The sequence below is a fragment of the Melanaphis sacchari genome, unplaced genomic scaffold (genome assembly GCF_002803265.2).
Source record: "Melanaphis sacchari strain LSU unplaced genomic scaffold, SCAv2.0 Contig0_pilon_pilon, whole genome shotgun sequence".
Taxonomy (NCBI): Eukaryota; Metazoa; Arthropoda; class Insecta; order Hemiptera; family Aphididae; genus Melanaphis; species Melanaphis sacchari.
Genome location: NW_020270366.1, coordinates 11,093,205 through 11,116,321, shown reverse-complemented (window position 1 = coordinate 11,116,321; position 23,117 = coordinate 11,093,205). Strand labels below are relative to the sequence as shown.

The 23,117-nt window shown below is 24.6% G+C and overlaps 2 protein-coding genes across 10 annotated transcripts; one reads left to right on the top strand and one right to left on the bottom strand.

Moving 5' to 3' along the window:
• Nucleotides 1–1,985: 1,985 nt before the first annotated feature.
• Nucleotides 1,986–12,735, top strand: LOC112596224 (putative sodium-dependent multivitamin transporter). 9 transcript variants are annotated; one of them, XM_025341773.1, is made up of 12 exons: nucleotides 1,986–2,203; nucleotides 9,592–9,670; nucleotides 9,745–9,899; nucleotides 9,960–10,181; nucleotides 10,320–10,544; nucleotides 10,603–10,718; nucleotides 10,863–11,105; nucleotides 11,163–11,337; nucleotides 11,412–11,624; nucleotides 11,686–11,831; nucleotides 12,366–12,573; nucleotides 12,638–12,735. In XM_025341773.1, the coding sequence occupies exons 3-12, from the start codon at nucleotides 9,792–9,794 to the stop codon at nucleotides 12,677–12,679; spliced, it is 1,698 nt and encodes a 565-aa protein (XP_025197558.1). In that variant the 5' UTR covers nucleotides 1,986–2,203; nucleotides 9,592–9,670; nucleotides 9,745–9,791; the 3' UTR covers nucleotides 12,680–12,735. The 9 variants fall into 9 exon arrangements, with proteins under 9 accessions (XP_025197558.1, XP_025197531.1, XP_025197570.1 ...); XM_025341730.1 differs by lacking the exon at nucleotides 1,986–2,203 and adding an exon at nucleotides 9,094–9,417; XM_025341753.1 differs by lacking the exon at nucleotides 1,986–2,203 and adding an exon at nucleotides 9,094–9,417 and having other exon boundaries at nucleotides 9,736–9,899.
• Nucleotides 12,736–13,644: 909 nt separating this feature from the next.
• Nucleotides 13,645–22,954, bottom strand: LOC112593479 (DNA polymerase alpha catalytic subunit). The gene is made up of 27 exons (XM_025337874.1): nucleotides 22,939–22,954; nucleotides 22,657–22,857; nucleotides 22,366–22,565; nucleotides 21,952–22,085; nucleotides 21,495–21,678; nucleotides 21,320–21,415; nucleotides 21,148–21,251; nucleotides 20,646–20,727; nucleotides 20,259–20,423; nucleotides 20,028–20,195; nucleotides 19,786–19,962; nucleotides 19,504–19,705; nucleotides 19,043–19,314; nucleotides 18,871–18,987; nucleotides 18,117–18,181; nucleotides 17,793–18,039; nucleotides 17,526–17,732; nucleotides 17,306–17,461; nucleotides 16,184–16,432; nucleotides 15,920–16,125; nucleotides 15,582–15,843; nucleotides 15,322–15,496; nucleotides 15,153–15,264; nucleotides 15,004–15,067; nucleotides 14,813–14,947; nucleotides 14,223–14,330; nucleotides 13,645–13,848 (listed from the first exon to the last, which is right to left on the bottom strand). Exons 1-27 carry the CDS (start codon nucleotides 22,952–22,954, stop codon nucleotides 13,645–13,647), a joined length of 4,308 nt encoding a protein of 1,435 aa, XP_025193659.1.
• Nucleotides 22,955–23,117: the final 163 nt, after the last annotated feature.

Here is a 23,117-nt window from a genome sequence, read left to right as displayed (position 1 = left end):
CTTAAATAGGTTTTACAAAACTATACATTGGATGTAATATTGGATCCAGTATTTAATATTTATTATAGTTAGATTATCTAATATATTCACAAACTTTAAGCGTTGATCGATTTATATTAATTGCTAAAATTTTCAAATAGTCCACATGTCTTACAAACCCATAATTATGGACTTATTATATAAATAGACCTCAGAACACAAAGTTATATAATTCAAAAAATAAAAACCACTTGTTCAAATTTTGATATTGATATATCAACATTTCTAGAAAAATTATCTGTAAAAGGTTGAACAGAATAGAGAAAGGGAAGTTATATTATAAAAAACAAGTTTTTATCTTCACATAACATTCCTTTAGCAGTATAAAAAAATCAAACATTTAAAAATACTCTACCTTTACGTAAAATATAAGTAGTAAGGACTAAGAAATTCTAATAATCATATTTTAAATAACTGCATTATTGAAAAAAAAAAGGAAATTACCATACCTACTTATTGCTTAGTGAATTGCCCTGTATAATATGTGTACCTCTTCAACTACAATTCATCTTGTTATAAACATAAGAACATTATATATTTCTGTATAGTCATGTCTAAATAGTTAGGGTTCGTGGATACTGGATAATATGTTTGTGACCTATGGACTATGAGTGGATTAATTAGTAGGAAAAGTCAACTTGTGGTCTATAATCGAATAAATAATAACAATATATAAAGCCTGATCCACATAATCACGCAGGTTTATACAGAAAAACCGGTAAGCAATAATTGTGTATTTTAATAACAGATATAGATAAAAAATAAAATAAAAAGTGGTAAAATGGTTATACTTATAACTTTACATAGGTATTACTAAATAGGTAGGTACATTAATATAGCTGACAAGTTATTTACCAGTATACACATTTTATAGTAAATAAAAAATTTAGATAGATAAGTATCAAAAAAAAAAAAAAAAGCTCAAGATTCTATTTTCCACCAATAATACAAAATTGTAACAAATAAATAATTTAAACGTTGCCAGTAAAAATTGTATTTTTTTAACAAATAAAAAATATAATTTGTAAAAGATTTATCACATGATAATAATTTTATATAAATAATTATATCATATTATATCAATAAAACTCAAATGTTCAAATATCAAATAATGATAAAATTAAAATTTACATTTATTTTTAAAAGTGTTACTAACGTACCTACTATTATTTATATTATTTTTAACGTCTATAATAATAATTTTTAGAGCATATTTAAGCAAAAAAATAAAAAATGAAACAGTATTTTTTATATAATTTTTAATTAATACAATAAATACAAATTAGTACCTACCTACTTTTATATTTTTGTATTTTACACACAATATAAAAATTATCTAGTTAAATAGTCATATACCTATTATTATATACATTTTAAACAACACAAAGCATAATAATATGTAGTAGTTATCTGGCTACACCTTCAGTCATTTTTTTTTTACAAGTAATCAAAATTACGTATTGTAATTTATTCTGTAATCTAAACACAGAAAATAATTATTAAATTTTAATGAAAAAGGGTTATACATTTTTACACTTATATTGTTATTTAAACAACAGAATATAAAATAAAAGTTAGTAAAAAAATATAATTATATAACCATTTATAACAATTGTCAATTCAAGTTGTATTTAGATTTTAAGATCAAAAAATTAAAAAAACTAAGTATGTACATTAGGTTTAGGTATACCACTATATCATTTAATGAGTAGGTATGTGTATAATATGTATAATATTTATATACTACCTATAGCTTAATATATTAAATTTATATTGACAATTTAACGCGTGACATCTATATATAAATCCTATGGTACTTATTTTATACGCCAAGCCAATCATATTACAATATAATAATATACTTATCATTACAAAATATTGTATGTCGATTACTGGCCACGGAGTAGGGGACAAATTCTGACACCGCAGTAGGTTAAGAAGACGTGTTGAATGTAACGATGCGGTTAGACAACAGTTATGCATGAACAATTTATACATTTTTAGTAACCGAACAACGTATCAATAGTTTTTGGTTCGAATTTAAAATAATATTATTTCATATTTTAATGTGTCATTCACATGTGCAGTGCTCGTTATCTTATTGATCCCCTCTATTGCTATAAGTGGATATATCATCATTCATCCGAAGGACTATAATACGCAGGTGAAAGTTTTATCTAATTATTACATCTATCAATCATAAATTTTAATAATAAATAGGATTTTAATATTTTATACCTAATAATTCCACTTACTTCTGCAGTAAGGCTGACAATTTAGTACAGAATTATATTTACATAATAAATTTAGGGATATTTTCTATACTGAAAACACATTATATATTTATATGTGTGTGTGTGTGTGTGTGTGTGTGTGTGTATGTGGGACGTGGTTTTTCTGTAAAAAAAAAAAATAGTAATTTAAAGGAATCTTGCAACATCGACGTACATATATCATCAGATTGTCTGATCAGTAACGGAGTGAACTGCAATGCTCGCTCATAAAAACTTATAGGTAGGTACCACATAAAAATATTCTGCTTTGAAGTATTAATTTAAAAATGGATTTCATTATTTAAAAAGTAAAAATTATAAGTAATGACGATTAAAATTGTAATATTTTTCTTAAAAATGCGGTTTTATAATGGCTTTAATCATGCAAAACAATATTTTCAAAAAATTTAATATTTATAGAATAATAATGAGAGTTCTTTGATAAAAATAATTTCCTACTCGTATCTATACACAATGGACAACGACACCGAAATGCTCTACAATCCACATTTATAGATAGGACCAATAATAGGTGCGAGTGTCTGACAACAGTGATTATTATGAATACATTATTATTTTTAGCTATATTTTTCATTTGATTAATGTATTGACAGTTTCTAGTCAAAATTTGACACCAATTTAGCAAGAATCAAGAATTTTTAAAATTTATCAATTTTAAATAATACTAAAAAAAGTAATTAAATTAGATTATAACCTATATGTAATATAATCTAAAATCCTCAAAAATAATTGTTTGCTCGCGTCGGTAAACATTAAGTGTAGCCGTGTATAAACCTAGTATAATTCGTATTATAATATAGTATTAGGTACATAATACTGTAATAGCCGAGGATCTTTTATTTATATACCAAATCATTTTAAATTTTCAAATAAATCACGTGCCTATTTTTAAAGTAAAAAAAATTAAAATACCACAGGTATACTTTATGAAAGACAGACCACAGTTTATTTAAACATTAATGTTACGCTGTATATTTCACCTTCTTTGACGAATTGTAAGACAGAAAGTAGTTTATCGTATTTAAAACATACAATACTACAATTATTGCAATCTCAAAACCAGATCACCACTACATTACTATCATACCGAATGCCGATTAACATACATATAGGTATCTACTGTGTAATGCGTATATTACATGTATGATTGTGCTCTATATAATACGATTGTGGTGATTGCATTTAATGCCATTTATACAAATGTTATAAACTCTTATAAAATATTCAAATAAGAATTTTAAATAATATGCCACGTTATAATTTATGATAAAGTGTCTCCGTTCTTCACCACCGATCAGATGACATCGGCGTCCCAAAATTATACAGTTTGTTGACGATTAAGTAGATACTTTTAGTTATCTAGTGAATAATTAAATAAAGTGTGCGTGTTTTCTTCGTCTTATAAATTTACAATGTAGAAAATTTGCATTAATATTTTAATTATATTGTTTTATTGTCAGCTTATACAATAAATTACTCATTTCAATTAAAAATTAAAATATATTAAAAAACCAAAGTACAAATATTATGTAATGTTCTTGTTCTTAAGTTTAATTATAGATCAATTATTTTAGTAAAATAGTAAAACATAGAATTAACATAATAATATAATATAGACAATATGACTATATTCTGATGAAAGTGTTTTTTTAATATTTAAATTTTAAAGCAAAATATGACTTATGAGTGAGTTAAATATTACAATTTAAAAATAAGCATAACTCACTTTAAAATTAATATATCAAAAACAACTTCTTGCAAAAAGTATTACCTTTATAAGTTTAAACTAACGAAACTAAACTTACTAAATATAAAGTAAACATACCAAACGTAAAATCGCGATATTCCGCATTTTTAAAGAGGTGACATCAAATGCAGGCATGTATCTTAAAATATTTTATTTTCCTATTAAAAATATACCTATATTCATCAATATATGTAATTTAATGTATTAAAAATTATTGGTTTTAAATCAAAATCGATTTTATTTTAATTCTTCTTTAGTTCATGAATCATGATTTACTAAATATTTAAAAAAATATTAAGCCATATGACATGGCGCAACAAAAAATAACATCATTAAACAGGTTTTTTAGATTAATAGGTACGTTATTTTGTTTTTTTATAGGGTCAGTGAATATTGTACTTGCAATTCCTATCTATATTGTGTATGTGGCGTGAATGAGTAATACATTAATGTTGCTATATATTATATGTACAGTAATTTTAGTAAAAAATTTTATTTTTATTTAGTTTTACCAATTAAGGTTTTATTTAAAAACAATATTTTTACTATTTTTTATAAGTGTAATAAAAAAGTTTTACGCTTTTGTTTATTAAATTAAAAATATTTAGGTTGTCATTAAAAACAAATAAAATAGGTAAAACCATAATGAGAAATTTTATTTTTTTTTATTTTTGTAAAATTAATTAAAAATACTATCTATTAAAATTAAAACATTTAAAAGTACAAAAATTGACTTAGAAAGTTAGTGAATTTAGGTATAAAACGAACAATTTATAAGTACCTAACTACTAACTTCCTTTTTACGCCACTTACGCTGAGTCACGTATCTTACAATATTATATTTACACCATTATACGAGTATTTACTTATTTTATAAGTGTGTCAAATTATTGTTCATTTATAAATATATATTGTTTCACATATGATTAACATGATGTATTTATTACATATTGTATAGGTATGAACATACCTGTTTGTATTATAAAATATAAAATATAGGTATATGCTCATATAAATTAAGTGATATTTTTAGGAATCAGATGGACTTGTAGGTAGCAGACGTCTGAATAAAGTTTCTCTGAAATGTCATGAATATAAATATCTACACATTGTATATATATATATATATATAGAATATACTATATATACATATATTATATGTATATAGTACGATTGCATTATAATACATTTATTTCAATTCATCATTGTTGCAGTATACAGTGTAGTATGACTAATGAATACTGCTGAGTGTAATTGTTTTGAAATTAAAAAAGTTATCACCACTTAAAAAAAAATACACAGTAACTAATTAGGTATATTGGCATATAGCTATATAATGTAATATAACAAGCCTTGGTGATTGTTATTATTGGTGTCTTTGATCATCACGACCCAATAATATATTATACATGGTTTATGTGTTACGAATAAACGATTAAACTGAATAACGTTCCAACAATCCTACTAATAATATTGCATTATATAATTTCCTTTCATGCTAAATTATTTTCAGATATAATACATTTATAATTATAAAACAATAGACATTTATCAAGTATTAACTAAGTAATAATATATATATGTAAAGCATACACACCGTATTCTACAAAACGTGTTATTTCTTCGAAATGTTTAAAGAACCATACAGGTCGTCCGAGATAATTTCAGTTCTAATGAAATTTTCAAAAAACTTTTTCCACGAAAGTGCGATTTCAAACAATATCCATTAGAATATTTCCTGCGATTGTTTAATGCATTAAGCCAGCAAATGGCGAGGGTTGAAAATGTGGCCTATAGGTATACACTTCTAAATTGACGTATCAAAAATAACCTCTTGTAAAACAATGTTAGATACCTCGAAGTTTGATATTATTAAAACTAACGAAACTAAACGTGAGGTGCACTTATTTGACTTACTTAACGTAAACTTGCGATGTTACACGCTTTCAATTCAAGGACGTCAAATATAGGCGTAGACGCGTAGCTTTTTAAATACCTATCTTTTTACTATAAGATATAATATTAATCGTATTCAAATATAAAATATTAACATTAATAAAATGTATGTGGGTGTTCTACATCGTATTGGTCCAGTGTCCTACTACCTATAGTTTTTTAAACATCTGATATAGACACTTTACATAGTTTATTCATTGTTATTAACAATTATTATTTATTAAAATGTGTTTAATAATTTTCATCACGTGTAGGAATGATATGAAAATAATGTCTACGCACGAATTTTTGTAGTTTTGTTACAGTGGCGCTAATCCTTACAGTTTACGTATGACTATTGAGGTCACAACATATTTTACTGTAGTGGGGTGATTGCATGTACCTCACATCCTCATATATTCAACCTCAAATGAGCTCTAAGTTCAATTAATTAAAAAAATGATTGGTGAATAGTTGGCAAAATGGCTTTATTTGTTTTCAAACTTTCCATAGTTCGATACCTAATTCATTATTGTCAATTTGTCAATTAGTAAAAACTTAAGTCTTCCCCACTAGTTATAACTAATTATAAATTATTGTAATTTTATTTAGATAGGTATCTAAACAAATCTGATTTACCGTGTATTGACTCTGTACATTACTCCATGACATGAAACTAGTACCTTTTTATCTATACAAAAATGTTTCCTAAAAATAAATCTTGAGGCCAAGTTTCTGTAAAATTATCTACGGACCAAATTAACTACCTAAACATAGATCAAATTCAAATATATTATTTATAGTATACTTATCATCTAATAGTCTATATTAGGTAAATAAAATATAATTAATATTGGTGCGTAATATTGATGTATCATAGATTATAAATGCCTAAATGTATATACTTGTAATTAATATTTAATACATTGATAGAAGTACAGCCTTACAGCTATAACATAATCAATTTAAATGGCTACACTTATTTACTATTAACATTGTTATGTTTAGGACAATACTGGTTTTTTTTAATAATCTACTTTAATAATATTATTTGTACAAAAAATTTAATTCTTAACTATCTTCTTTTTATCATATTGAAATGTTAGGATTTTAATTATTTTTGTTAAACGAAAAAATATATTTAATTTAACATTTAAAATGTGAGATTAGAAACAGAATAATTTTATAAGAATGTTGATAGATGTAAACATCTATACCTACCTATACATACATCGAATACCTACTGATTAAATAGTTTTTATTGATAAATATTAAATTTCAATAAGAGGAGGAAATGACAAAGGGTAATTTACATTAGTTATACCTATAGATCTAACTTTTTTTCCCAAAAAAACAAATAAATTAATGTAATCTAATAATCAATAAGTATACTAAAGTCAATATAGCCAGCAACTACGAGTTAAATGTTTGGATTGCCACGTATAATACAATATGACTTTAATTAATCTACAAGCTATCGACCTATATTGAATGTTAATAATAAAATATTATTGTGAAATAATATTAATAAAATTATTTTTATAAAAATAAAATAAAAAAATATCTAAATATCAAAATAATGTAGATATCACCTAAACCAGTGATTCTCAACTTTTTTTGTATGACGACACCCTAATTTAGATCTATAAAAATGGCAACAAACTGGAAGGATACCGGCTACTAACCCCAGTGACCCATAGATACAATAAAAAAAAACCTTTTTTTTTTTTGTTTATTAATTCTTTAAATAATTTTGTGTTATTTAATATTAGTACTTCTCGTGACACACTCGTTACTCGAAAATTATTAGAATATGTTATATTGTGTATTGTAATTTTTATTTTTTTTATATTGTTCTTTGGTTTAATTCAAGAGTGGGTGCCATACAGTGAGTGGAAGCAAGAAGGTCGAGGGATGTACTTCCACATATTTTTTTTTGCATCCTATTAATGCAGATGCGGATTTTTTTCTTTGATCAGCTAAAAAATTTACAACCACGTAGTATAGGTACTATGGACTGTAGTGTAATACTGGTGCATAAAACTAAAAATTAAATTTATATATTATTAAAATCGAAATGCTTATATAGTAGGTATGAAGGTATAGAAATGTATAAATATAATTAGTATCTATTAATATATACATAGGCGCAAATAGTGTTTGAAGTTTGGGGGAGCTGAAGTCAAAATCCATTCCAAACACCTTAAAAAATTATAATACATAACAATATTGACTAACAGACGATAGTCATTAAAATTTGGGGGGCTCAGCCCCCTAGCCTCCCCATTATTTGCGCTTATGAATATATAATATAAAATGCATCACGTGAACTATTTCTGATATCGAATTTAAAAAAAAAATGAAGCCTATGCTATGCCTACAGTCAAATATATGCGCTATAGATACATAGATAGGTACTTAAAATATGTGTACAAAATTATTACAACAAAGAAAAAGTGGTCAGACAATAAAAAAAAAAATTAGCCTGTTTAAATGTTGGCACCCACCACACCCTTATTAAAAAACTCAAATGGAGCCTCTGATCCTCTGATCTAAGGTATATTCATAGAATAAAATGTGCAATAATCATTCACTTAAATTTTTATTCTTAATTTATTCTATGTTTATGTGACTCTGTACTATGACCACTAAAGGTCTGACGTTTATCCAGCACGATGAAATAGTATTATTTCTTCAATCGCGCTGTTCACGAGTATTTAGCCACACACGTGCTGACCACGTGGTTTTTATTATCACGATATGCAAATTATCATGATAAATAAAAAAATGTCAATTAAGTAATCGATTGTACAATCAGTAGGTACCTACTTGTAAATTGTAATAGTATTGTCAAATGTCAACGGCCAGGGCATTATGGCAAGTACAGATATTGTCGGCAGACAGCAAGACATAGTAACCGCGAACATTGATAAACGTTTGTCCACAATCGCTATTCGCATCGGAAATTTTACCAATAAATTACTGTATTGTAATTATTATATAATTACATATTTATATAATGTGAGATAATTCGATCTGAACTTCTAATTTTTTTCATTATTTAAAATCATTTAATTGTTTAATGGTAATTTATTTGTTTTGTCATCGATTACCTATCGACTAGGTATTTAAAATTCAAATAACTACAAATATCGCAATCGACATATAATTGGGTGATCCATTATATGTATTATGTGAAATATCAAATAATGGCAATGACTATCAAAGCAAAGTTCTGTTAAATTGAATAGTAAATTGTGCCCATAATATTTGTTAAGTGTTATGAGTTTAAACTACAGATCTGAAGCTATTTTTCTAACATGTATTTTGAATTGAATCATGAACCTGTAGTTCTTACCTTACTAATAATATCAGTTAAATGAACTGACTCAATAATAAAAAGTAAGCACTAATGGATTTGACTAACAGTGAAAATAATTATAAGGTACCTAAATATAATATTTTTTTGATGTTGGAGTAAGACTTAGCATATATTTTACATTTTTACATATTTTATAATATATACTTAGTTAGGTATCTACTTTTAATTAAATATGTGATATTCTCTATTTTTAGAATTCATATATAAATGGGTTATGCTATATTGGAAATTTGTAATGACCTATTAAACTCAATTGACATAATTAAGTATTAGGTACTAATTTAAAAATATTTACCTGTAGTTACTATAATAAATAAATGATTTTATTAATTATTCAGTGTTTTCAGGTATCTATTTGTAACAATTGCACATTTGCACTATACTAGTAATAGTGATGGCATTTGGTATCGTTGATTATATTGTGTTTGCAATAATGTTGGTAATGTCAGCTTCAATAGGCATTTACTACAGATTTACTGGTGGTAAACAGAAAACAACACAAGTAAATTTTAATTTATTGATATTAGTTTAAATTATTATTTCTTAAATTCAATTTTTAAAGGAATACATGCTCGGTAATAAAAATCAAGGCATTGTACCAGTTGCATTTTCGTTGATGGCCAGTTTTATGTCTGCTATAACATTATTTGGCGTGAGTGCAGAGAACTATTACCATGGTACACAATTTGTTGCTATTAATTTATCTTATGTCTTGGGAACTCCAATAATTGCATACATATTTTTACCCGTATTCTTCAAACTTGGAAATTTATCTGTTTATGAAGTAAGATGTATTGTTATTAAAAGTAGAATAGATCTTTCTCACTTTTATTTACTTACAATTTATTGTTCATGTACTGGTTAGATATTATAGAATGCAATACTTTTAATACTAATTATAATATGTATTTTATATTTACAGTACTTAGAAAAAAGATTTGGTCGATTGACTAGAACTTTTACATCTATGGCATTCAGCATGCAAATGATACTTTATATGTCAATAGTTTTATATGCACCGTCATTGGCTTTAGGTGCTATAACTGGATTATCCTTAACCTCTTCTATTATACTAGTGGGTTTAGTATGTGTATTCTATTCAACAATTGGAGGAATTAAAGCAGTTATTATTACAGACGTATTTCAAGTAATTATCCACTAATTATTTTAATATCAAACTTTATTTATTTCAATTGAAATTTTAGTCATTACTTATGTTTGCTTCAATATTTGCTGTAATTGGAGTTGCTATGTATGAAACTGGTGGAATATCAGAAATTTGGAAGATTGCTGATAAATATGGACGAATTGAATTTAATAAGTACTTTAAATTTTAAATTTAGATAGAAATTAGAACATTAAATGATATTTTTAACATCAATAAAAATTATATTTTACATTGATAACAAGGATGAACTTGTTACAACCCTTAAATACATTTTTTTTAACTATAAAAATATTTTAGTTTTAATATAGATCCCACCCAAAGACATAGTTGGTTTAGTCTGGTGATTGGTGGTATGTTTACCTATGTTTCGTTGTATGCAATTAATCAAACACAAGTACAAAGGTATTTAACTATGAAAGACTACAATACAGCTGTGAAATCTTTATGGTGTAGCTTACCTCTTTTGTCATTACTATCTATTTCAACAAGTTTTTCTGGGTTGGCAATGTTTTCAAAATACCATGACTGCGATCCTATCAAGTATTTATTGCTGTTTTATTAGCTTAAAACAAAATTGTAACACAAACATTTTCAAAGGTCTGGTCGTATATCACGTGGAGATCAGTTGATGCCTTTGTACGTATCAGATACTATGGGATCAGTTCCAGGATTGACTGGATTATTCGTTGCTGGTATATTTTCAGCTGCATTAAGTTCTGTTTCACCAGTGCTTAATTCTTTAGCTGCAGTTACAATGGAAGATTATCTTAAGGTATCTTTTAATTACTAATTTCATCAATTTTTGTGCATACCAAAACAATAATACATTTTTTCTTTCATATTTAGCCTTTTATGAAACAAGAGATTTCAGATAAAAAACGAGTATTTTATATGAAAATGTTAGTCCTTGCTTATGGTGCAATTTGTTTAATATTAGCTTTTTTGAGTCAATATTTGGGCTCAATACTTCAAACTTCATTGGTTATATTTGGAGTGATTGGTGGACCAGTATTAGCAGTATTTACATTGGGAATACTATTACCTCATGTCAACCAAAAAGTATTTTACTTCCGCTATTTAATATAATAACTTTTCAGTTAACACTATTTAATTATTTTAGGGTTCATTAACTGGACTTATAATAGGCCTAGTATTTTCATTTTCTATTGGGTTTGGTAGACCTGCAGACAAAAATTTGTCAACATACATAAATGGATGCCCAGGGCTAAATGAAACTCTTCAATTATCTTCCTCGTTACATGATGAGTAATTACAGCCTAACTTTATTATGTTTTCAAACTTGGTGATTTTTTTTTTTTTATTGCAAAGTACTTATTATTTAAAATCATTAACATTTTTTAATTATTTTAAGTTATTTTAAACAACGTTTTTGTTTTATAAATATCAAATTTAGGATTAGTAGTTAATAACTTATAAATATTTAAAATTTAGGTGAGCAAAATAGTGAAATAACATCATGTTGTTTAAGGGCCATTAAAAAAAATGTCGAAGTAATAAATGTTTTTACATCATACATCAGTGCATAATAAATTATTTTGCATTAATTAGCATACATTTTAAATTCTAATTTTAATTAATAAATACAATATAAAGTAACATTATTTATATCTAACTCATTACTTTGTAGTTAATAAATAAAAATAAATAAAATATTGCTGTTTTATACAATGATAATCAAATTTTTGTATATGATTGAAATTTAAATATTTAATCAATTATTAAAAAAACTAAAACATTACCTATTATTTGTTTTGATTTACTGAATTTGATTTTTTCAAGGTTACCAAAAGACAATTATTATTATTGGTACCGCATCAGTTATTTGTACTGTATAGTTCTTGGGTTTATGGTAACATTCTTAGTTGCACTTGTGGTCAGTTCAATTTTCAAAGAAGCACATTGCGATAATCCAGATTTGTTTACACCATTTGTAGCCGGACGATTAAGAAAGCGTGGATTATTATTGAAAAAAAATTTTATCAAAATGGTTTGTTTTTTATTGTTACCAATTTATTTTTTATTAATTGTGTAATATTATTATTATTTTGCAGGATATAAATTATCCAGATGAGTTAAATCATATTTTAAGTTGAGATGGATTTGTTACTTTATTTTTTTTCATTATACATTGTTGAAGATCTTTTTACATTTATATCACTGGTATATGTGTTTTATATAACCAATAATAATGATTAACTTTTTTTGATGTTTATTATACAATTGTTGTTTTTAAAGACATCTATTATAGATCAAAAATCAGAGCTGTATAAATTCAGACAGGTTATTGTCTAAAATAGACTGACATAATAAGTTAGTTATGTGTTTCTATTCTATTTTATATGAGAGTAACCTCAGGCAAGAGTAATGGATGTAGCTAACAAAATACTACTAAAAGCATTAATTTATTATTTCAACAACTGCCTTGGTTGTATTTTGGCAAGATTTACACTGTAAAATAATTTTTTAGACTGTGATTGATCATTCAAAATAATAGTAGTTGACAAGAACCGATTTAATTGAAGGAAGTAGTTTGAACATATCACCTAAAGTTATACTTGTATAAGACATGTGATCATCTTAACATTGAAATATATGAAATGATAATTATGAAATAACCAAAAAACAATCAGAATGTAGACTTGATAAAAGAAATCTTATCAAAAAGGTTCACTTTACTATAGTCATAAATGGATTGTCTGAGACAAACATAATTTATTATGCAAATTCTATAATTTATTTGCTAAGTAATTAATAGCTGTTATAATTTATACTAGATATAATACAATTGATAAAAGTATTTAATCATTTTAATCTATATATGTTATGTAAAAATATAAACACTGTATAAAATTTAATAACTAAAATGAAAAAAAATTATTGAACAATTTTGTGCTAAATGTATTAAAATTAAATAATGATTAATAATAAATTATAAGCATATTAAATGTTTTTTTTTTAGTTTTATGATAAAAGTAAAATTATAATAGACATAGTAACTATACTAATTAATAAAAAAATAGGTAAAAGCGTATTATACAAAATTTAATATTAACTAATATTAGCCAAATATTTCTTTTAAATTAACATAGTAAAAATCATGATGTTTGAGCACTTTTTGAACTTTAGCTTTTAATCTACTATAAGCTATATATAATGGATCCTCATTAGCTAATTTTATTTCCTTGTTTCTGTACAATACTTTGTCAATGTCAAATAAAAACAAGTAATACCTTAATTGAAACAATAGCTGGCTGGCTGAATACTAAAATATAAAATATATGTCAAATTAGTTTATTGTTCATTTATTAAGTAAATAATTATATTTTTTTTATTAACGAGGAAAATATAAAATAATAAATAAAAATTCCAGTTTATTTCACTATGATTTATAAATTCCAAATTATACCAAAGTACAGTCTTTTATATATTTTAGTAGTAATTAAAAATTTAAAAACGTATAATTACTTCATATGATAAGTGATAAAAATGTTTAGCTTTTCATTATATTTAGAATTACAATCCAACTTAAGTTCAATTAAATGTTTGTTTTTTTCATTTATTATATCAAATTTTAAGTTACCAAGACTGTATTATACTTAATTGGTTTAATGTATATTTATTTATTAAGATACTTACTTCCTTTCTTAACGTTCCAGATTCACATTGTACACACACTTCATCACTTGTATGTGGCAAATATTTGCTTTTATAATCACAAGTACTTTCATCACATACATAATAACTCTAAATCATTAATTCAAACAAATTACATATAAGTGATTGAGAATGCATAGATATATATAGCAAAACTTCTGAACAGTATTTTAGATCATCAAAATTTTATTCACTAATCAGAGGGAGTGAATATTTGAAATTTATAAAGGGTTAATGTCTAAAATCACTTAATAAAAAAACAAAAGAACCATAGTCAAGACATTTATATTATAATCAATATGGTTTTGTTAATGCATGGTTATAAATTATTAACTAATAATATTATATTTATAATTGTTTATATTTAATGAACATGACGTGTCGATAACGAGTTTGTTATTACTACATCTAGGGAGTGTTTTATCATTATTTTTAAATTAGGTTATTCAAAGGTTTTTAAATTAAGAAAAAGTGGAAATGTTCTTATTACTTTACAGAAATGTCTGTTAGGTTAGGTTTGGGAAGTTTTACTGTATATAAATAATAAAATAAAATACAGAAAAAATAATCACCTTATAAAACTTCATTGTATGCTTCCTTATAGTTATCCATAAAGTATTTTCTAACATCCCAATATATTTAAATGGTGAAATATAACATCCTAAATTAGAACAACTTTCCAAGGAAAATTCTAATTTACCATTAGGCTAAAATATTAAATTAAATTAGTTCAAATTATATTTTTGTAAGAGATAAATAATACCTTTTTAATTGCTGGAGCCAATATTTCTAGTTCAGTTTTACAACCAAGACATTTGAATTTAAATCTAAATTTATGATTTAAAAATTTAAAATATTAATTAATTCAACATTTAATAATATTGATGTACATATTAAGAAATTAATACTCACGGATCACAACTACTAAATCTTGTTGCATCATCCAAATCAACTACATTTTCTTCAAGTGAATTTTCATAAATAGTCTTTATTCTTTGATTTTGGTATTGTGAAGGATCAAGGCCTATTAAAAAAAAACAAAATTACTTTTTGCAAAATCACAAGATAGTAACAACCAAACCTAAATACTCGGCAATCATTTTAGCATCAATATCTTCTAATGGTGCACATAGTCTCATTATTACTGGATGTATTTGTTGTGATAAATAATACTTAAAATCGATTTTTAAATTAGTATTGTTTTTTAGCTCATCTACATGATAAACTCTTTGAGTAGATGCAAGATTTGTTCCATCCTATTGATAATAACAGATATTTTTTTTAACTACAGTTTCTCAATCTATTTATTTATCAAAAAATAAAATATAAAAGTAAACTTACTTCACAAACAACATATGATACAGTATCTCCTTGTCTAAATTTAATACTTTGTTTGTTAAGGCGTTGAGCAATGGCTACATGTGGTAATGCTTTAGAATCTGAATAATCCTGAGGAGCTTTAGTTAATGTTTTACTAATGGCCAAAAGTCCAAGGGGAACTTTATTTCCCTCACAGTCAGCTCTAAGTTTTTCCAATTGAGCACAAATATTTGAAACCCTTTCTTCGGGAGACTGATCACATAGTATTTGTCTCAAGACAAATCTATATAATTAAATTATGTTTAATCAACAACTATAATATAAATAAAACATATGTACGAATATAAAGTGTATTTTACCGTCCAGCTTCTTGTGATAGTTGAGACCAATCTCTTCTTACAATATCCAACCCTTTGATCTCTTCTTTAGTTATAAATTCACCTGAAGGCAATTTTGATATAGATATAGCAGCATATTTTTTCTTTTTTAATAACAACATGTATTTGAAAATCCCATCAATATCTAATTCCACTTGTTTATACATTTTATTGACTTCAGCTTTAATCTATTATCAAATAATAAATATTTAATAATAAGGAAAAAATATATTATAAAACACATACTTTGTAACCAATTTTCATGACTTGATCATAGTCAACACAGTTTGAATTGATCATTAATGAATCCGTATCTCCGTAAATAACATCAAATGACAATTTTTCAACTAATGCTTTAGTACTAATTAATATTTCTCTACCTTTAGCAGTAATTAATGCGGCCAATGGCTTAGCATAAAAACGGGAATGAGTAAATCCCAAACATCCATACATACTATTAGCAGTAAGTTTTAGTGCAGTTTGTCTCAAATTATACTATAACAAAATTAAAAATACAAAATATTATTTAAAATATAATCCTAATATTCATATTTCATTGTATAATTAAAATCTTGTTTTTATATTGGGGTCTTTAACTGAATATTTTTAAATATAATCTTTACAAACTAAACACATTTTACTCGATAAATTTTCTAATTAAATGTATTCTGTACATTATTGATAGTATTGATACACTTTTCAGGCTGTATGTAAACTGCGGCAAAATTTACCTTTTTCAAAAAGTCGATATGTAAACTGCGACAAAAAAAAAATTAAGATTATATAATCTGCCACAAAACCGAAAGATATATCATACAAACTGCGGCAATTTAATTAGATACCTATTGTATTATTATTTATTTATTTATTTATTTTTTTTAATTAAACAATTTTTTTAAATAATTTTTAATATAATAATAATATTTTTTAATTTTAAAATTGGTTTTTTGATTATACAATCATTATGATCTAATTTTTAATAATAATATATTTTTCAATTTTAAAAATTGGGTTTTCTTTATTTTTACGCCTAGTACTTTAAGAGATACTAATAGCTGCCATAACACGTAATACGTATTATACCTAATTAAACAATAAACGTGTATAAGTATATAAAATAAATTGCCGCAGTTTGTATGATGTATCTTATCGGTTTTGTCGCAGATTGTATAATCTTAATTATTTTTTTGCCGCAGTTCACATATCGACTTTTAGAAAAAGGTAAATTTTGCCGCAGTTTACCATCTCCCACTTTTCATAGGTACTTAAGTACCTAATAAAATATATCTAACGATAGACTATTAGTTAATGATCATATATATTAGAATTAAAATTGAATTACTTAAAAGGAAAAAAATATTAAATTACCTGCTCTTTAAGTGTAGCAGATATTTTTGGATCATTCATTAATTTCTTTACTTCTCTTCGTGAATCTACCAACGACTTAATTTCAGCAGGTAAAATTCCACGAGCAACGGATTGATTTGGAGTTAACTTTAATAATTCAGCTATTTCATCATCGCCCTAATTCAATAAATAAATTATTAATTAATTAAATCTAATATTTAATAATATAATTAATGTAAACCTCTTGAGAAACCAATGTTCGAAAGCTAACTGTAGTAAAGCAAATATTGTATTCTTGAATTATACTTGGATAAAGAGAATTGAAATCCATTAATAAGATCATTTTGTCATAAAAACCAACTTTAGGATCAAGTACAAGACCTCCTAAATATTGAGCTTTTTTACGGCCATTTTTTTTATTATCATCTTCTTCTACATTATCTTCATTCTAATTAAATTGATAAAATATAAATATATCAAACATGTATACACGTGAAAAAAAATTTACTTTATTCATTGGTCTTTTTTTATATTGTTTATCAGGAAGTATATATCCTTTTTCATTGAAAGCATGTAATAAAAGATATTCATTTCTTTCAGCACGACCACCAATTAAAGTTCTGGATAGTAAATTTCCCGCGACTTTGGTTATTTGAAGTGCTAAAGGAAGTACATTCATTTGACACATAATGCGCATTATGCAAGAAGTATCCATAATTGTGAATTTGATCAGCTGCATTAAAGATACAGCTGAACTGTAAATTTATATTATATATTCAATATTTTTATATACACATACACATATATATATTTATTTACTCTAGAAACATACCAATACATATAACTAACTTCATCATCAGATAAATTAAACTGCTCATTTTCTTTGACATTGAGAATCTACGAATTAAAATTAATTATAATATAATATAGTACAGACAAAATGGTGAGAATGTTAGGATTTGCCTATTCAACCTTAATTTTATGCAAGTTTTATAATTATTTTTACTTAAAATTACATATCAATAATAAATCATTTAACTTTGAAAATGATTTAAAATGAAGTGTAACTAATATTTAATTATTTTATAGTGATATTTAAAATAATTCTTTTTAATACATTAAAACTTAAACCATCAGCATAGTAATATCAAGGAAAGACAGGGAATTAAACTTATGTTGCTTAAATAATTGAATAATTACTCATAGTAATGTTTGAATGTTTGATATAGCTTTGATAATAATAAAACTCTTTACTATATTATCACTATATGCATATATAAATAGGGAAAAAATTAATTTAGTTCATCTAAAGGTTTAAAAAATATACTAAAAAAGTAATTATAAATTTTATAAAATGGTAAATTTGTTATTTTGAACTTTTTATCTTTATTGTAACTAATAATTATTACACTAGTCATACCTATGAGAGTCACTAAAATACAGTTTAAATTAAGTTTCTAATCTAAAGAATGTTATATACTAAATTTTTTTTTTAAATATATATTAATGTAAAACTAATAGTTTCCTTACTCTTACTCTTAAATGATAGTATAATTATGAATAACTGATTTAAAAATAAAATATACCTGCTCAGATAATGAGTATAAATCATAACTCCTTGCTTTAATTAATTCTTTAGCAGAAATTTGAGTATCACAAATCAATCTGCCACTGAGCACACTTTTTTCAGTCATAAATTTCCCCTGAAAATTAATACTAATAAATAAAATGTTGATAAATTAATTATGTTATAATTACTTTTTTGGGAAATAAAGTTCTACGAAGACGGCCGATTTTTGACCAATTTTGTATTTTATTAGCTTCTAGACGATTTACAAGCGTTGACAATATGTAACTACATATATCATGTCCAATTATCAAATCTGGATCGATTTTGGATAACTTGGCAAGAAAAAAAGTTAGCAATGCTCTTTCTGAATCCATTTTTATAATTTTTGAAGGATCTCCACATTTTTTTAATTCTTCTTGATAACGAACTGGCCAGGGTATATTACTTGGGCGTGATATCGCTAATTCAAAAATGGCAATTTATTTGATTATCAATAATTAGTACTAACTTTTAATTTACAATTTAAGTTAAATAATCATATAAAATAAAAATTGTATAACAATATCTATTTTATAGGTAAAATATATAACTAGAAAGTAAAATAGTATTAATAATTAAGTTCCATACAATAAAATTTAATTTTAATTACCACAAAAAAATTGATTATGAAGAGGGGTTGGTGCAGCTTGATCTAATGGGAAATGTGTATGCACCAAACAACTTATAATTATTATTTCATTTTGTTTTGTTTTTTTGTTATATGTTATTCTTGGATTTAAAGTCATAATGACTACTGGTGGTGGTGCAGCAGTTGGTGCTAATTGAATATTTTTCATATCTAAGCATAATACCTATAATATATAGTTTATTAAACGTTAATTGGTAAAATTGTAAAATGAGGAATATACCAATGAAAATACATTATATTTACCTCTATTTTGCACCAACTCATAGGATTATTTGAAAGCTGAGGACTTTTTATTTCCAACCAACAAGGTCCCTTAATCTTTTGATCTAAAAGCAGAAGTTCTAAGAATGAAGTATTTGTACCAAATATTCGGCTAAATGTTTTGCCACTTAAATTTTCAGGTAAAGGTGGATGTGATGCCTAGAAAAATAACAAAAACTCATTAGGAAAATTGTTATTTAATATTTATGTTAATATTTACTAACAGAATATCTTATCTCCAAATATTCACTCTCGTCAGCAACATCAGCTAGATCAAAAGCATATTTTTTAATAATTTTGCGTGATTTAAAGTTTTGGATTTGGTACTTGTCAGTAAGATTATTAAATTCATTATAAACATCAACCATTTTTACTTCTTCATTGTCAGATGTCTGTAATATTAAATATTATAATAGTATAGTAATTTAATGAATACTAATACTTTTAGATCTTACTGTATTTCTAGGAAGTAGAAACATTCTTCTTTCAATGTTTTTAACTACTACACAGCAGCTTACATAAGTATCAAAATTAACAGGCTTTACTTTGCCAAAAAGAAATACAACTCCAGGTTGTTTAAACACATCTTCAAATGCATCCAAATAAAAAAAACGAAAAACCTAAAATTATTCAAATTGTTAATAATTAATAGTAAATTAACAGTAATAATTTAATACAATGAACACCATTTAATACAATTAATGAAAAATGTACTTTGGTACTATTTTTTTTTTTAATGTCTTCTTATTTAAATAAGTATGGTTAAAGAATCTGAACATTTAGTAATATTAAATGATGTATATTGTATTAAAAAAGAAATAAGAGTAAAAATAATAACAAACTTGAGTTCCATTCTTATCTGTTGTCAGAGGCAATTTAGAAGAAATATCATGTGGTAAGACAATTTGTTCTTCTTCTAGAACACTATTTAATTTAAACCATATTAAATATTGTAATAAAAATGTATTTCATAATTAAGTTATTTTTACTTTTAATTTTATTAAAAGTAAGAATAACTTAGTTATTTTTTTAATCATATTGAGTAATTTGTTTGTTTTACTAACTATATGTTAAGATTTAAATAAATAAAAAAAATAATTCAATATTTGGAGGATATGTGAATAAACTTTGAACAATCGATAAATATAATTTTTAAATTATTAAATCAGAGAAAAAAAAACAATAAATAAGTCAATTTTTAATAGTAAGATGAAGTTCTGCTAGTGATTATTAATTCAGATATAAATTAATGACCATCATTATCAATTGTTTAGAATTATTAAAAAAAAAACCATCAATCAAAATCAAATTATTTAAAAAATAAAAATGAGAAAATAGTATTACTTTTCAATGGGCCATTTAGTCTCTTCAAAGTCAATCTTAATTTCAGTCTTAGGCGACTCTTTTTTAGTACTAGATTCTGTAAGTTCCATAAAACTTTTTTCTGCCTAAATACATTTGAAGATTTAGTTATGATTAAAAATATTATATAAATTTATAATTTTAGTTAATATACCTGGATCGCTTCTTCAAAATCAAAGTCTTCAATATAGTCATCCATACTTTCATCAAATAATTCTTGTTTTATGGGATTTTCTGTTACTGATACAGGCTAAATTTAAAATTTAAAATAATGATGATTAATGTTACTAATTTAAAACTTTTAATCATCAATCAAATTTATATTATACTTTTTTTATTGATTCCATACAAAGTTCTTTAGTTTGACAATTGTTTTTATTGATATCGTTGGGTTCATTTAATTTGGAACTTTCACTTTCTATATTTTCATCTGCCTTTTCTGTTTTTATTACAATGTTATTAACTGATGTTCGAGGGGATTTTACTACAGTAGAAAATGATTCTAAATATCCTCTGTAAAATTATAAGTTATCAATTTATTTTTTACATAAAAACTATAATAATAATTATTGGTTTAAGCTTGCATTGATTTTCGATTATTAAAATTATTTGCAGACCAATCCATGTTATAATTTACACAAGTTATAAAATATGCCCAATATTTTGGGCAAATACAAGAAATTATTTTTAGAGATTTTTAATCATTTAAACCAATTTGCTGTTAAAAATTATAACTACTTACTCTAATTACAAAAAAAAAAAAAAATGAAAATTGTCATACTCTACCTAGTTTGATTTTCTTTTTTAATTTTTTCTGTAACTTTATTATGAACCAATCGTGTAGTTTTTGTAATTACTGGTTCATCCAGTTCTTGAATTAAATCACCAAGAATATCATCTTCGTTCAAATTAACTGGTACCTAAATAAATGAATACATTTAAAGTAAGAAGATACAACATATATATAATGTAAAAGATATACTAGAAATAATAATTGTATAATAAATGTGTTATGTTTGAATAAAGGATTATAATTAACCTTATACAAACTTATTTTTAGAAAAATATATAAATATATAAGGCTAATAAAACTTTTAAGTACCATAAAAAATAAAATAACATACTAAAAAGTTTTGCTTTAAAAAGGTTAACAAACACTACTATCAACTGTAGTCGGTTCATAATATTTAACATTGGTACCTCTTTTTTTTTTTTTACAGGCATATTAGCAAACATTTTCTGGATATCCCTATTTGAAGAGGGAAGATCTTCTTCAAAGCTTTTATCAGCTCTACTTCTTTTTTTACCTCTTCCTTTTTTTTCTTCTTTAGCAATAGATTCCTCATCCAAATCATCATCAAAAATTTCTCTTCCATCTTCAACATATCCATCAACATCAACTAGCAGAAAAAATTTAATAATCAAATATTTATACTATATGAGATACATAATTATCAATTTTCATGAATAAATTAAATTATATTTATTTACAATCATCAACAATCCAATTATCTTGTTGTCGTTTAACCACCCTATCTGTGTATTCTTGTTCTGAAATTTCTTCATAAACATTTTTCATAGGCTCTACTTCATATTTGTGCTTAGTTCCATCAGTTTTAAGCTTTTTTAACTTTGCTAATGCTTCAAAACGACTTGTCTGTCCAACTTTTTGACGTCTTGGTCTAGATGTCTCTGTTTAATATGTTTAGTAAGTAAATATAAAATTATACTTTAAGTCCAAAATCGCCTTTTTTAAATTAATTAAAAACTTACCTGGATTATCATTCATTTTAAAAGTAATTATTTATGCATACGGTGAATATTTTAAATTTTTAGCATTTAATGAGTAATAATTAAAATTTTTAACACACAATAAATAATTTACTATATTGCAAAATGTATTTTTCTGTAAATGCTAAATAGTAAATACGACTTTTGTACTAAATTTCATA

Coding starts and splice junctions, on each gene's coding strand:
- LOC112596224 (XM_025341746.1), top strand. CDS start 9,792: ATGGCATTTGGTATCGTTGATTATATTGTGTTTGCAATAATGTTGGTA. Junction 10,545..10,602: donor TTATTACAGACGTATTTCAA/GTAATTATCCAC, acceptor TTGAAATTTTAG/TCATTACTTATGTTTGCTTC. Junction 11,625..11,685: donor TACCTCATGTCAACCAAAAA/GTATTTTACTTC, acceptor TAATTATTTTAG/GGTTCATTAACTGGACTTAT.
- LOC112593479 (XM_025337874.1), bottom strand. Junction 19,963..20,027: donor ATTTGGAGATAAGATATTCT/GTTAGTAAATAT, acceptor TTATTTTTCTAG/GCATCACATCCACCTTTACC. Junction 18,040..18,116: donor GAAGTTAGTTATATGTATTG/GTATGTTTCTAG, acceptor ATAAATTTACAG/TTCAGCTGTATCTTTAATGC.